This window comes from Xenopus laevis, chromosome 7L (genome assembly GCF_017654675.1).
Source record: "Xenopus laevis strain J_2021 chromosome 7L, Xenopus_laevis_v10.1, whole genome shotgun sequence".
In the NCBI taxonomy this organism is placed as follows: Eukaryota; Metazoa; Chordata; class Amphibia; order Anura; family Pipidae; genus Xenopus; species Xenopus laevis.
The window spans coordinates 103,209,647-103,225,292 of NC_054383.1; the positions used below are offsets into that span (position 1 = coordinate 103,209,647).

Consider the following 15,646-nt stretch of genomic DNA (forward strand, 5'->3'; position numbering starts at 1 on the left):
CAATATGACCATATAAAAGCAAGAGGCCAAAGGCCAAATGTTTTTATACAGGTCGTGGAACTCCGAGGTGACTTCTAATATCCTCATATTTTGCATATATATTATTTATTACAATACACAAGTTTCAGCGACAGTGTCGGACTGGCCCACCAGGATACCAGGAAAACTCCCGGTGGGCCCAGGGGTCAGTGGGCCCTCCTGCTGCTAAGCATTTGTAACAATTTCATGTTCATTCTCTAATTCTTTATGGAAACAAAGGGGACAGATAGATGGAGTATATCATGTAAAGAAAAGTAGTAAGAAAATAAAAAGGTTGAGTGGAAAAAAATTAGCTTGGAGAATGGGCCCAGGGTCTAAGGTTTTCTGGTGGGCCCCTGGCATCCCAGTCCAACACTGTTCAGCGAGTCATGTGACCGAAATGTCATCACCAAGCTCCTATTATAACTGATGACATCACTAAGCACCTTTTATAAGGATATAATTTACAAGATATTCATGGCTCTTATGTATTATATAGTGAATAAAGTACCGTATATACTCGTGTATAAGCCGACCCGTGTATAAGCCGAGGTACCTCATTTTACCTACAAAAACTGGGAAAACGTATTGACTCGCGTATAAGCCTAGACACAACTAAGACCCTTCATGCTACAATCACTACAGCGCAAACGAAATCACTGAAAATTTGTCCCCCCTCAGTGGATTTATATTACAGATATTTTTCAGCTGAGACAAAATATACTTTCCACTAGCAATTATACACACATAGACACAAATATACTTTACACACACACTCTTCCCACAAAATAATCACACACACATACTATACACACAAACTCCCCACACATATACTATATACACACACAAACTCTCTACCCACACCATCATACACTATATACCGTACACACACTCCCCACACAATAATGACAAGGCTGATAACATACCGGTATGTTAATGCAGAGCTGAGAAAGTTTCTAATACCGGTAGTTGTTTGTGTCGGACACAGACTGCCAGTTCCGCGCTGGGGCTGCTGAGGTCGCTCTCCCCGACTCTCCGGCTCTTCCTCCCCCATTGGCCGGAAGGTGAGACCCGGCAGCAGCAGCTGGAGACGAGGGAAGAGCCGCGGAGAGACACAGACGCTCCCGGGGGAAGCGGAGAGAGCTGCGCAGATACAGCTTGGAGCAGAGAGAGGGGAGGCGGCCGGGAGCACAAGGCAGAGGCGGCCGGGGATCGGGTGTAAATTGCGGGGAAACGCGAGGGGGCGTCCGGCTGCTGCTCGAGCTGTGGGGCTTCCGGGCGCGACACGTGGACTTCCAGGGACTTGGGCTGAGGACTCGGGGGGTGGCGCCTCCTGAAATTTACCGGTGAGGCAGCCTTCCTACCGTATTTCATCTACAAGAGGTTCTTACCCGCGTATAAGCCGAGGTCAATTTTTTCAGCACATTTTGGGTGCTGAAAAACTCGGCTTATACGCGAGTATATACGGTACCCCCTCTTGTAAATTATAACGATATTATAAGTTACCGAGGTGTTTCATGACCATATAAAAACCGAAAGCCTAGTGTTTTTATACAGGTCATGGAATTTCGAAGGTAACTTCTAATATCCTCATATTTTGTAACATGGGGTACTTTATTTATTATAATACACAAATTTCAGTGAGTCATTTGACAGAAATTACATCAGAACTCACCGTTTATAACTGATGACATCAGAACTCAACGTTTATAAGGATATAATTAAAAGATATTCATGGCTTTTTGTGTATTATATTAATATAGCTATCTGTGTACTCACATTATATTCACCAACAAGCATAGGGCAAAGCAGCAGAATAATCTACTATCACAAACTGCAAAGACAGAGGAAGCTACAGTGATCACAGCTGTGTTCATAGTTTGGCTCATTATTTTATAGTATCACATTCATTACTACTATCATATACTGTAGTAATATAGGCCTTTATTTAAAAAAAGGAATAAATATCATATTGTATGTATCCCCATTATTGCTGGTAAGTGTGGATTTATATTTCTCAATTTCATTTTGTCCCACTGGCAAGGTCAATGTAGAAGATCCTGATCAATTTGTATGTTTATGTTTACTTTTATGCAGGCAGTTAAGGAGCTCCAGACCTCAACCAGAGAAGCAATTTTCCTCCTCAAAGCTATGATTGAAGAGGTTCATAATAGTGCAGATGAGGAAGAAACGTCAATCAACTCTCTCTTCTCCAGTATGCAGGTACTCTGGAAATAAGCAGTTTCTTGTTCTGTAACAATAATATATCGGAAAACATTACCATTTGTGTCCATGCGTCAGTCCTAACCCAAGGTAAAAAAGAGAGACTTGACGCATAGACACTGCCTTGACAGGGTGCGTCAGCTTATGCATACTTTGTATAAACTTTGTCACTAAAATTTTCTCTTTTTACTAAATGTTACATTTAAAGGAGATATATAGATAACATTATATATATATATATATATATATATATATATATATATATATATATATATATATATATATATATATATATATATATATATATATATATATATATATATATATATATATATATATATATATATATATATATATATATATATATATATTATATATATATATATATAATCATGGAAAAATAAAACTCAAACTTTTAGACATTTATTATACCCCAAAGCTGCTAACAATCCGGAAAATCTCAAACCTGTCACGATCATGTAAAATTAATGGCAGATGTCTCTGAAGTCTGAAGTTGTGTCTTGACATCGTTATCTGCACTGGATAATCTGAAAACGTCAGGGTGTTCTTCCAATAATGCGTAAAAATTGAGTTTTCGCAGCGTCACACAATACGATACGAGTTTTGTCAGTTCTCCCTTGTTTTCTTCCAGTTAAGCTATCAATTTCAAAATAAATGAGACATTTCCCAGAATAAATGGATAGACTTATGTACTTCTAAGTTTGTTTTTATGGTCAAATTAAGCATTTTGTTTCCAAAGCAATACTGTAGAGCCAGGTCAGCACAGATATATTAGCAGAGAGATCCACAGGTTTGAAATGCAGAGTAAGAAAATAGTATTGTCAAATCAAAATGCTAATCTAAACATTAAAGGAACAAAACTGGCCTTGCTGTGCATTTTAGGGCTTAGTGGCTTAGAGCTAATAATGTACAAGGTGTATTAATAATTGCGGAGCCAGAAACTTCTCTTTGTAGTTCTGAATTTGACAGCTTCTTTATGTAACAGTGAGAGTAAGGCTTACTCCTGCCAGAATAATATATTACTTCTGCTGACAAACAAGAACCAGTACAAGCAGAAGCGGTCAGAATCAGAACCGCAAAGTGATGGGCACAAACAATCAAACAATCAAATGCTAATGATCACAGACAGTTTTCATGAAACATTGCCTTTCTATGGGGATAGAACTTGAGCCTAATAGACAAGAAGCCACTAATAAATATTTTGGCACTTTTGTAGAACATCTTAATTTTTATGAACCCACTAGATGGCAGTGTGGAACTACAGCAGTTGTCTTGTATCAGAAGAGAAATACTTAGTAAAGTTTCTGCACAGGTATGGGATCCGTTATCTGGTATACTTGGGACCCGTGGTTTTCTGAATAAGGGAAAACTGTTCATTTAGGCTAAAATAAAAATGCAGTGTTCTGGGGGGACAAAACAGACCTTTCCTGACAAAATGTTGGTTACACTGCACAAATGTATGTATGTATATTTTTATTTAATTAGTGCTACTTATGTATGCAGCACTGTACAGCAGAATAAAACATACAGGGGTTCATTACAATAATAAGAGGATGGAGGTCCCTGACAACTTTCTGTCATGTTTACCTTGGGCCAGCACTGATTTTAGCAAAACATTTTATATGAATTTTAAGTGTTTATTTGTATTTTTCATTTGTAATTTCCACAGGAGAAATTAGCAGATCGAAGAAAGATTCTTCTTAAAGCCGTGCAGTGGTAAGACAATTTCACCCCTCAAATTAACTTTTAGTATGATGTAGAGAGTGATATTCTGAGACAAATTGCTATTGGTTTTCATGTTCTATTATTTGTAACTTTTTATTCAGCAGCTCTCTTGATTGCTATTTGAACAAACTGGTTGCTAAAGTCCAAATTACCCCAAGAACAATGCTTTGATTTTGCATTAATTTGAATAAGAGACAGCAAGCAATATTCATATCAATATTCCGATTCATGTACAAACACAAATAGCCTGGGAAAGAGCAATTAAATACAGTATCTCATGTACACAGTATATTATACCTTAACACTCAATAGAACATCAGCAATTACTATACACAGATTAGGGCTCATGTATGAGTGTGAGTGCAATCTGCAAAGTACAATTTTTGACATATCAAAATATTTTTTACCCACAATGCAGCTTTCCCCCCAGAATTCCAGAGTTATTTTGGATGTGCCTGACACTATTGTGTTAGATGCTTCAGTTGGTACACTTGTGTACAATTTGCAACAGGAGGCAGGATGAACGCAGTAATACTAAAAGCAACTATGCTGAGGTTCAACAAGTGGCTTTAGACACAAGCGATTCAAGTGATGATGGTTCACATATTGACTGTGTGGCGCAAATGCACTCTATTGAACAAGAACAAATATGGGTTACTTATAGGGGGTTATTTATCAAAGTCCGAATTAATCTCAATATTTTCTGCAACAAACTCCGATCAAATTTGCTCGGGTTTTTTACGCTTATTTATTATTACATTTTCATGAAAATTTGCTTTGCGGGAAAAAAAATCCAATTTCACGATTTTTTCTTTTTTTGCCTTTGTCCCTTTATTGAAAAGGTAGATACAAGTAGTCAGTAATGTAACTAAGGAGGGTCGGGCCTGGGTGCAGGCCATGCAGCCGGGTCTCCCCACCCTCCAAGGGCCCAGGTGCGATCGCACCCCCTGCACCCCTGGTAATTACACCCCTGCAAGTAGTAGATACAAAGACATATTCAACTGTGTGACACAGGGCTTTTCCACCTTTTATTATTACATTATTCTCTGATGCAATTCTAGGGTAAAGGGTAAGTTAGACATCTTACAGGAGCAGATACTACATATAGACTTGCGCATCAGTGCTTCATCTCTGCATTGTTAACGTGCCTATAATGTTAAATTAAACATCATTGAAGTGTGTTAGATTATAGGGAATTATAGGAATTATAGGGAAGTGTTTGCAGAGATGTGTGAACCAAGTTAAACAAGGGATTTCTCCAGTTAGACCTAGGCATTTTAGGTTTGCTTTTGGTTAAAGGAGACCTCAAACCCCCCACTAATAAAAACCCCTACCCAGTACCCTACATATTCCCCCGTACCTGCCCCCCCCCCCCCGCATAGGTGATAACATCTATAAATTCCCTCATGGGCACCATCTTGTAGCTCTTTGGATTTCTTCGGGAAGTGAGCGCCATATTGGTGCATGCGCAGTTGGAGCAGTCTTCTGGTTCATAGCAAGTGCGCATGTGCCAAAAGTGAGGGTAGTTGCTGAAGGGAAGGAAGAGCACCCGAAGAATACTAAAGACCTGGAAGATGTTGCCCATGAGCTCCGCTGCACTTACACTGCACCGATAGGCCAGTAAAGGACAAGGGGCACTTATAGGTGTTATCACCTATGCGGAGGGGGGGCAGGGAGGGGGGGCTATGTAGGGTTCTGGGTAGGGTTTTTTTTAATGGTGAGGTTGAGTTCTCCTTTAAAGGGGTTGAACCTTCAGTTCAGTTGGTTTCAGAAGTTTACCAGAAATAACGTTTTTTTCTAATTACTTTCTATTTTCTGTGTGACTGTTTTTCTAATATTGCTGCTGAAAAATCAATCAAATGTGGCAACATTGTAACCGTTTAGAGTCTGCACCTGAATTACTGAGCTGACAGAATCAAAGACAAGAAAATTAAACTTTAAACTTAGATTTTGGAAAAACAGTAAAAAAAAAAAAAGAAAGTAATTGAAAAAAGTCGATTTCTGTTGAACAATTTAAAACATTTGGAAATTCTTTGAAGCAGGCACTCCAAAAAGGCAAACTTCCACCAGGCATAGTTTTCAAAGTGAAAAAGTTTTATTGTGTCCACAGCCTTACGCGTTTCGTGTTAATAATCACTTAATCATAGGCGTTTGTTAACACGAAACGCGTAAGGCTGTGAACACAATAAAACTTTTTCACTTTGAAAACTATGCCTGGTGGAAGTTTGCTTTTTTGGAGTGCCTGCTTCAAAGAATTTCGGGTTGTCCGCTCCCTATGCTGAGGGCTCAGGGCAGTGCACCTGGGCCACTTCCCATATGTGGTGAGTTATTATTTACATACTTGAAGACCCTTATCTTATATATAAATTTATATAAATTTGAAAACATTTGCACAGAAAAAAACTGTTTGGAAAGTGAACATCCCCTTTAATTCATATTATGTTATGCTGATTAAAACTAGTTGCTTATTGGTAACTCCTGGTAAAACGAAACACCTACTTTAGGTTAGTAACCTACCTACAGTCCCACATATGCTAGACTGTCCTGCCTACAGTACGCTATATATCTGCCATAAGCAGTTAACTTGATCCATCAAGGCTGATTTGTCAACGTTTATCAATTTTAATTTTGACAAATTTAAGTGTTTACTGCGATTCAAGGTTTTTTTTTTCTTTTGCTAAAACTCACAAATTTAAATTTGAATTTAAATTTTAGAGATTTATTAAGCATCAAAAACTCAAAAAACTCATCTCATGTAGAAGTCAATGGGAGTTGCTCTAGGAAAAATTACGCAATTGTTTCAAATTTATTTTTTATAAATTATTTTGAGAGTTGGTAGACCGACAGTAAACCATTTGCATTCAAACTTTTTCTTGATTTTATTCAATCAAGTTCAAGTTTGGGATAATGTCAGATTTATTCAAATTATTTATCTCTAAAATTCACAAATTATGATAAATAGGCCTCTTGGTGTCTTGTGTTCCTTTTGAAGGAACACTAGAGATCAAATGCAGACAATGCCGGCAACAGAGATGTGCAACTCCTTTGGGGCAAAATACAAAGTGCAATAAAACATAGGGCTTTGCAGCCATTTCTATGCCTTGCCTTTTTGTCAAATTAGGTATTTAGCATGCAAAGTCTTCAGCAATTCTACGTAATTTCCTTAGACAATAATTGTTGTCTCCTTTAATGTAAGCCAACATGAAGAAAAGGAGAAGACTTTTAAGGAGCAGCTATCACACTTGGCATCCCTACTGCCCACATTACAGGTAGGAAAAAGAGGTAGAAGTAATACTTCAAGTGGAATATACTTTAGGATACCACCTTCAACTTGCCGTTTTTACTTTCTTTATAAGGTCCATCTTGTTACTTGCTCAGCCTTCCTAAGCACAGCCAATAAGGCCGAGTTCCTTGATTTGGGATATGTAAGTATTTCGAGAAATGTATTTGAATATGTTAAATTAAATGTTAAATTCATTATTAAAGTTAATGCAACTACCTTATTGAATTTTGTTTTAACCCATACCGTGTTAGCTAGTTGTCATTTGTGGGGGTTACATAGCACAAAGATGGTTTGGGCAGGATACATTATTTCTTGCATGGAAAAAAAAAAAGTATGTGCTAGACAGTAAGTACCGAATATATGCTACAAACAGGGATTCATACCCACTTTCACCCTATCCCCACCGCACAAAAATGGCATGAGAAGAATGCAGATACCCAATTACCCAATTGGAACTTGGAAGCAGGTCTGGACTGGTAGTTAAAATGGCATTCCAAGTACACAGAGGCCCAAATAGTCCTCCAGGCCCACTAAATAGTGACTGTCTATGGGACCTTACAACAGCCCCTCTGGCATTTGCCAGAACCCACAGATTGCCAGTCCGGGCCAGTTTGGAAGTTATGGATCCAGGACTCCCTAAAGATCATTGTGCCATTCCATCCATGGCCTGCTCCACCATCCATAGGTTTTAATGAATTAACATGGAGGCTAAGAAGGTTAAAAAGACAGCCTCCATCAAGCTTCTCTCTTATGATCACTATTTACTATTATTTTTTTTATTATTGATTTTGTCCACAATATTTCTTATATAGCTAATTAAAATTCATAGTTTTAACAATCATTCATTTAGCTCATTTATATTATTTTTTTACCTATGGGGAGTAGAGTTACATTAGGACACCAACTTGAAAATAGTAATTCACTACACAGCACAGTGATAACTGGTTGTTCTGTGTATTCATGGGAACTCTTATTTGCCCAGAAAACCAATTATTTCAACCGAGGTGCTCCAGGTTTTGTTTGACCACTTGAATATTTTTTTTTAGACTTTTTTTCAGTTATGGTAACAAAAATGAAAAAAAAAACAAAAAAAAACAAATGTGGCAACAAAATATTACATTTATTTTTGCAAATACTTGTAATTGTTGTTCAGACCTAATATCTACAACCTAAAAGTACAACAAAAAGTACTAGAAAAGCACATTCTAATGAGAAGAAAGGAGTTGCAGGTGCTGGGCATATTATAAGATCGGCAGCTTTAAAGGAAAAGTACACCTTTAAAATAAGTGAGTATAAAATCATGAGAGGTCTAGTCTAATTTATCTATTTTTTTAAAAAATTCTGAGTAAATTGCAAAAGTGCTTGGAATAACACTCTCGTCAATTGTACATTCACTTATTTTAAAGGCTTATTTGTCCTTTAACTTCATGGCAAGGTTGGAATAAGTGGAATGATTTAGCAGTGCACATGGAGAGATGCAGAAAGTATGCAGACATAGAAATCTCTCAGAGAACTAAGAAAGCAATATTTGTTTTTCAGCAACTGATGGAACGCCTTCAAAAAATAGTTAAACTTCCTCATCGTCTGCGACCTTATCAGAGCAGCAAGGTAACCAACGCGACTTCAAGATTTATTGTACCATCTTTTACTGTGTACTATCTTGTTTGACCATTTAGGGGATACAGGGACCAAAGTATAGGAGTGATGATGAAGTACTGTACAAAATATGCCATGACTATAAGATTTAATGAATGGCATGGGTACATAACATTTGTCTGTAATAGATGTGCCCCTACCATTAGAAGTATTCTGCTTTAGTTGGTGGAAAAAACTGTTGCCTTTTATAGTTGTCATACTTAATTAGCTTACACTGACTGTTTGCCTTTTCTAAACCACTCAGCACTCTTTGCAATACCAAGGTTACAAAACAGAAGACCAGAAGAGAGCATTTTAATATGGCTGTTAAATGATATTATTACAAAATATCAAGGGGCCCATTTGCTCGAGTGAAGGAATAGAGGAAAAAAAACGTCGAACTTCGACCATCGAATGGGCTACTTCGACCTTTGACTACGGCTTTGAATCGAACGATTCGAACTAAAAATAGACTGTTCGACCATTCAATAGTCGAAGTACTGTCTCTTTAAAAAAAAACTTCGACCCCCTAGTTCGCCACCTAAAAGCTACCGAAGTCAATGTTAGCCTATGGGGAAGGTCCCCATAGGCTTAGCTATCTTTTTTTGGTCGAACAAAAATCATTCGATCGATGGTTTAAAATCCTTCGAATCGAACGATTCAAAGGATTTAATCGTTCGATCGAACGATTCTTCGTTCGATCGAACGAATAGCGCTAAATCCTTCGACTTCAATATTTGAAGTATTTAACTTCGACAGTTGAATATCGAGGGTTAATTAACCCTCGATATCATCATCATCATCATTTATTTATATAGCACTGTCAAGATACGCAGTGCTTTACTGCAGTTATAGCAAACAGGGAATAAATGGTGGATAACAAACAAGGATTACAGAGTACAATAGGGTTTACAAACTAAAAGGTTAGGGTACAATTGAGACATTAGTATTGTATAAACACTTTGTCATTTTTGATACAGCAATGATTAATTAAGGTACATCGAATAGGCCTCTTTAAACAGATGGGTCTTTAAGGAGCGCTTGAAAGTTTGGAAGGAAGGAGAAAGTCTGAAAGCTTGTGGCAGAGAGTTCCAGAGAAAAGCAGAAGCCCGAGAGAAGTCTTGTAGACGAGAATGGGCAGAAGTGATCAGAGGAGAAGTGAGGCGAAGATCAGAAGCAGAGCGTAGGTTTTGTGAAGGAGTGTATTTGGAGATTAGAGATGAAATATAGGGAGGGGTTTCATTATTAAGGGCCTTGAATGTGAGTGTAAGTAATTTGAATTTGATTCAAGAAGAGATTGGGAGCCAGTGAAGGGACATACATATGGGAGCAGCTGATGTTGAGCGGTGAGATAGATGAATGAGTCTAGCAGCCGCGTTTAGAACAGATTGGAGTTGTGAAAGGTGACTTGTTGGAATACCTGTGAGAAGTAAGTTGCAGTAATCAAGGCGGGAGATGATGAGAGACTGAATCAGTGTTTTAGTTGATTCTGAACTGAGATAGGGTCGTATTCGAGCAATGTTGCACAGTTGAATACGGCAAGATTTTGCAAGTGTTTGAATGTGTGGTGAAAAAGACAGATGAGAGTCTAAGATAACTCCTAGGCAGCGTGCCTGTGTGGTGGAATGAAAGGTGGTGTTGTTTACGGTGAGTGATATCTGAGGGACAGGGGAAGATCTTGGAGGAAATATGAGTTCTGTTTTAGAAAGGTTCAGTTTCAGGTGGCGCTGTGACATCCAGGAGGAGACAGCAGAGTGACAGTCTGTGACTTGGGAAAGGACAGAATTAGAAAGATCAGGAGTAGACAAGTAGAGCTGGGTGTCATCAGCATAAAGGTGATACTGAAGTCCAAATGACTGAATGAGTTTTCCTAGTGAAGTTGTATAGAGCGAGAACAGCAGGGGGGCAAGAACAGAGCCTTGAGGAACTCCAACAGAGAGTGGGAAAGTAGTAGAAGTAGAGTTAGAGAAGGAAACTTTAAAGGAACGGACAGAGAGATAAGATGTAAACCATGAAAGAGCAGTGTCCCGAATGCCAGCTGAGTGTAGAATGTCAAGGAGGAGTGTGTGGTCAACTGTGTCAAAGGCTGCAGAGAGATCTAGAAGGATTAGAATGGAATAATGACCTTTAGACTTTGCCAATAGAAGATCATTGGTTACTTTGGTGAGTGCAGTTTCAGTCGAGTGTGATGGGCGGAAGCCAGATTGCAAGGGGTCGAGGAGGGAGTTGTGAGTGAGATGCTGGATCAGGCGTTTGTAAACAAGCCTTTCTAGTAATTTGGATGCGAATGGAAGAAGGGAGACCGGTCGATAGTTAGTGGGAGAGCTGGGATCAAGGGAAGGTTTTTTGAGGATAGGAGTGATTAGTGCATGTTTGTATAATGGAAAAGGTACCAGTAGAGAGTGAAAGATTAAATAGGTGGGTAAGTGCAGGAGAGAGTGTATCAGAGATTGGGTGGAGAAGGCGAGAGGGTATGGGGTCAAGGGTGCAGGTGGTGGGTTTTGAGCTGGCTAGAAGTTTGCTAACTTCATCTAGAGTTGCAGGGGTGAAGGAGTGCAAAGTAGATGTGAGTGGACTGCACGTTGGTCTGAGATTGTTGTTGGACGGTATGCTCAGCCTAATGAGATAGATTTTTTCATTAAAGAAATGAGCCAGGTCTTGGGCGGTAACATTAATAGGTGGAGGATATTCGACCATAAGTAAATTTGCCCCCAAGTCTTGCTGTTGAGCTGTTAATCTTCACATTTAGAATCTTTAAGTCTTTCCCAGAAGGCCCAGCTCTGACCCGCATCATAACCAAATGTATCCAGACACTTGCTGGTCCAACATCTAGAACAAATGTTATCAATAAGAATTTGGTCCTCACTTTGATGATATAACAGTCTCTGATCTTCTGTGGAGACTTTCAATTAAATGTTGAATATTCATTTGATGTCAGGCATCTGTACAGGCCAATCAAGTTCTTCCTTTCCTTTAAAAGCAATACAGTTCTGCAACAACATTGCTTTTTGCATGGAGAAAAATTCCCTTGCCAAACTGACACAAGTAGCAATCACAAAATTGTTATTTGTTATACATTCAGGCAGGTAGTATTCTCCTACTGTCATTCTCCTACTGTCTGCCAAATCCAAACTCAGACTGCTCGAAAATAAAACATGATCCATTGCTCCAAATAAACCAATATCCACTCTAGCGAATACTTGGCATTGTGCATGGTGATGTTAGGATTGCATGAGGCTTCTCGCCCAGTAAAAACCTAGGCTAGCGAAGATGTGCTAGCGTTTGTGCCTAGTGAAAATTAACTAGTGATCTTGTGCTTATTTTAATTTGTATACGGCGGGTAATTTAAAGTTGTATGGAGGTCTTTATCATAAATGTTGGTGCAAATGCTTGAAGTTACCACTTTTTCTTACAAATGTCCAGGGAACCTTAATAAAGACAAGAGAGTTATTATAATGCCCTACACATGAGCCCACTGTAAAATGAATGTTCCATATGTTATGAAATGTCTGGAGAAAACTGGTTACCCAAAAGTTTTAGTCAGGACTTTTGCAGGCAATTCTGCTTCAAAAAAGGAAAAGCTGCCAGCATTTTTGGAACTTTAATGCATTTTTGGCAAACAGGATATAATGTAAGTGACAGAAGATTGAGAAAGATTTAGCTTCTTTTAAGCACTTCGCCTGGTCTGAGGTGGCAAAGTCAGTAAAACATAACGTCCAGTAAAATCCGCACTTTACTGAATTTGCAGAGTAACGACCATTCGCCAGAGCGAAAAGTTGCCTGGCGATAGATTGCAAACTAATTTTTCATCAGATCGAAAAGTCGCCGGGCGATAGAGTGCAAATGAACGCTAGCGAATGTCTCTTTCGATATCGAATTGGTGCCTGCGCCTGTTAGTGAATTGGTGATTGCGGATGGTAACGCTGGCGAAAAGTCGCTAGCGTTTGCCACTTCGCCCTTTAGTGAATCTGCCCCATAGAACCATAGCTAAGGTTCGGCAAACCCCCCCACCTATTATTATTAATAATAATAATAATGTGGGTCGGTAGTAATTTCACCATATAGAATGTGAAGTCTGTGTATTTGTTGGGGTGGCCGGGAGGTGTTCATGACAGGTGCATATTTCATTATTATTATTATTAATAATAATAATAATAATGATGTGCTTTTGTGTCCTGAACAATAATGCAAATTAAATTATTAATTTAATATTAATTAGCTGCTATATACAGCATCTATAAGGGGGGCTATTCTAGCTGAATAGGGAGACAAGGCGCAGGTTTCACAGCAAATAAAAGATAAGCTCTGTATAATACAATAGTCGTTCTTACACAGGAAAATTAACAGGGGTCCAATGCCATTCATGGCTCTCTACAGGACTATACAGGTATGGGATCCCTTATCCGGAAACCCGTTATCCAGAACGCTCTGAATTACAGGAAGACTCCCAGAGATTCCATTTTATCCAAATAGTCCAAATTTTAAAAAATGTAATAATAAAACAGTACCGTGTACATGATCCCAACTAAGATATACTTAATCCTTATTGGAAGCAAAACCAGCCTATTGGGTTTATTTAATGTTTACATGATTTCCTACTGGCCACTTGCTTACTGGTTACTAGACTGGGGGGGGGGAGTGCAAAAAAAATGGAGTAAACTCACACTGGAGTAAGAAATATTATTGGGGTAAAATTATTGTGAAAAGCATGTCAGATTCCCAAAAGAATCACTTCACTTGGTGAACACGACCATTTTGCATGTTTTGGCGTTAAATTGCAGAAATCACATTATTTCAGACTAACCTGGAGTACAACTTAAAGTTGGTGGTTTTTTTTGGTGTTATTAACATTTTGGCTGGAATTAATGTCAGACTCCGAAAGATGGAGTTAAATTGGCATAACTGGGTTAATTTAAGAAACAACAACTTGTTTTTAGCATAATGTTGTGTGATAAATCTGAAATTATGTTAAACGGATGCTTTACCTTTCATTTCCAGTATGTTATAGAATGTCCTATACCTAGCAACTTTGCAATTGGTCTTCATTGTTTATTTTTTCAAAATCTTTTAAAATTTATTTGCCTACCTCTTGGACATCTTTCCAGTATTCGAATGGGAGTGACCCTGACAGGCAAACAACTTTTGGCCTGTGAGCTTACAATTTTATTATACTTTTTATTACTTATCTTTATATTCATTTCCTCTGTTAGTTATATTCCTGTTTCTTATGCCAACTGTCTGGTTGCTAATGTGAATAAGACCCTAACAGCCAGCTGCTAAACAAGCTGCTGAAATTCTAAAGTGACGAGCTGCTGAGCAAAAAAGCCACATAACTGAAAAACCACAAAAAATAAAAAAATGCAAATTGTCTCAGAATATCAATGTCACACTAAGTCACACTAAGGGGCAAATTTACTTATGGACGAATATTGAGGGTTAATTAACCCTCGATATTCGACTGCCAAATTAAAATCCTTCGACTTCGAATATCAAAGTCGAAGGATTTAGCGCAAATAGTTCGATTCGAAGGATTTTAATCCATCGATCGAACGATTTTTCTTCAACCAAAAAATACTTAGAAAGCCTATGGGGACCTTCCTCCCATTGCCTTCGGTAGGTTTTAGGTGACGAACTACGGGGGCCGAAGTTTTTTTTTAAAGAGACAGTACTTCGACTATCAAATGGTCGAATAGTCGAACGATTTTTAGTTCGAAACGATTCAAAGTCGTAGTCGAAGTAGCCAATTCGATGGTCGAAGTAGCCAAAAAAATCATTCGAAATTGTAGTTTTTTTTATTCTATTCCTTCACTCAAGCTAAGTAAATGGGCCCCTAAAAGTTTATTGAAAAATTAACAGCCCCTTTTAGATGTTTGTGAAAGTGGTATTAGAAAACTGTTGGGCACATTTGGAGCCCTTCATCCTAAACCCTAGGCCAGACAGTGCCTGGATAAATTTGAATGTTTACAGTCAATCTAGTTTCCCAATAAGTGCAAATGATCATGTACAATTCAGCCAAAATTAAACTATGCGTAAAAATGAACAGGGATTTTGTTGTGTGCATTTTAGATCAATACCGATTATGGAGCTGAATTTGCTCGCTGCCTAGAGCCACTGCTGATGCTAAACCTGCGCCGAGGGGGGAGCGTGAGTGGCAGCTGTGGTGGGCCGGGACTGAGCAATGGAAGCATGTAAGTGCAAACACTTGTCTCATCCACATTATCTGATATGAAAGCCTGAAAAGTGCATTATGTGATAATATTACATTCCATCACTGCTTGGCAGTAAACCAAACACTGATATACACATCTGAGTTACCATTTAGGGGGAAGATGGGATAGGATCATTTATCTGAAAAGCATTAGTTCACGTAGACCAATCATTTGCACAGGGACCTGGGGAATATTTACCCCTGCAAATTTTACAGATGTAGCTGAGCTGGCAGGGGATGCTGGAAAATGTGAGATTGTCTTTGTTTTCAATGTATGTCAGGTTAGGACTGCTAGAGGCTCTTCATCACTGTGGATCAATTTGTGTGTCCTGTGTGTCTTCAGTAAACAAAAGAGAACCAATTGTATCCAAATACAAAATCAAATGCCTTGTTTGTCACTGACAGTCCACAGACTCATGTGTGTAGCACAGTTACAGGCTCCTTTTATTTGTTTGCTTTATTTAACTTGTGCATGGTCAAGTTCTCTCTTTTTGAATCCACCATCAAATGGATCATGTGGGCTGGAAGTAGAA

General features: G+C 38.5%; 1 protein-coding gene across 3 annotated transcripts in view; it reads left to right on the forward strand.

The window, feature by feature from the left end:
• rnf207.L (ring finger protein 207 L homeolog) overlaps positions 1–15,646 on the forward strand; it is a 65,377-nt gene that overhangs the window by 28,009 nt on the left and 21,722 nt on the right. For all 3 annotated transcript variants that reach the window (XM_041569416.1, XM_041569414.1, XM_041569415.1), the window contains 6 exons: positions 2,116–2,241; positions 3,932–3,978; positions 7,184–7,256; positions 7,344–7,412; positions 8,810–8,878; positions 14,972–15,093. In XM_041569416.1, coding sequence (XP_041425350.1) covers positions 2,116–2,241; positions 3,932–3,978; positions 7,184–7,256; positions 7,344–7,412; positions 8,810–8,878; positions 14,972–15,093 — 506 coding nt within the window. The remainder of the gene's footprint in view (positions 1–2,115; positions 2,242–3,931; positions 3,979–7,183; positions 7,257–7,343; positions 7,413–8,809; positions 8,879–14,971; positions 15,094–15,646) is intronic.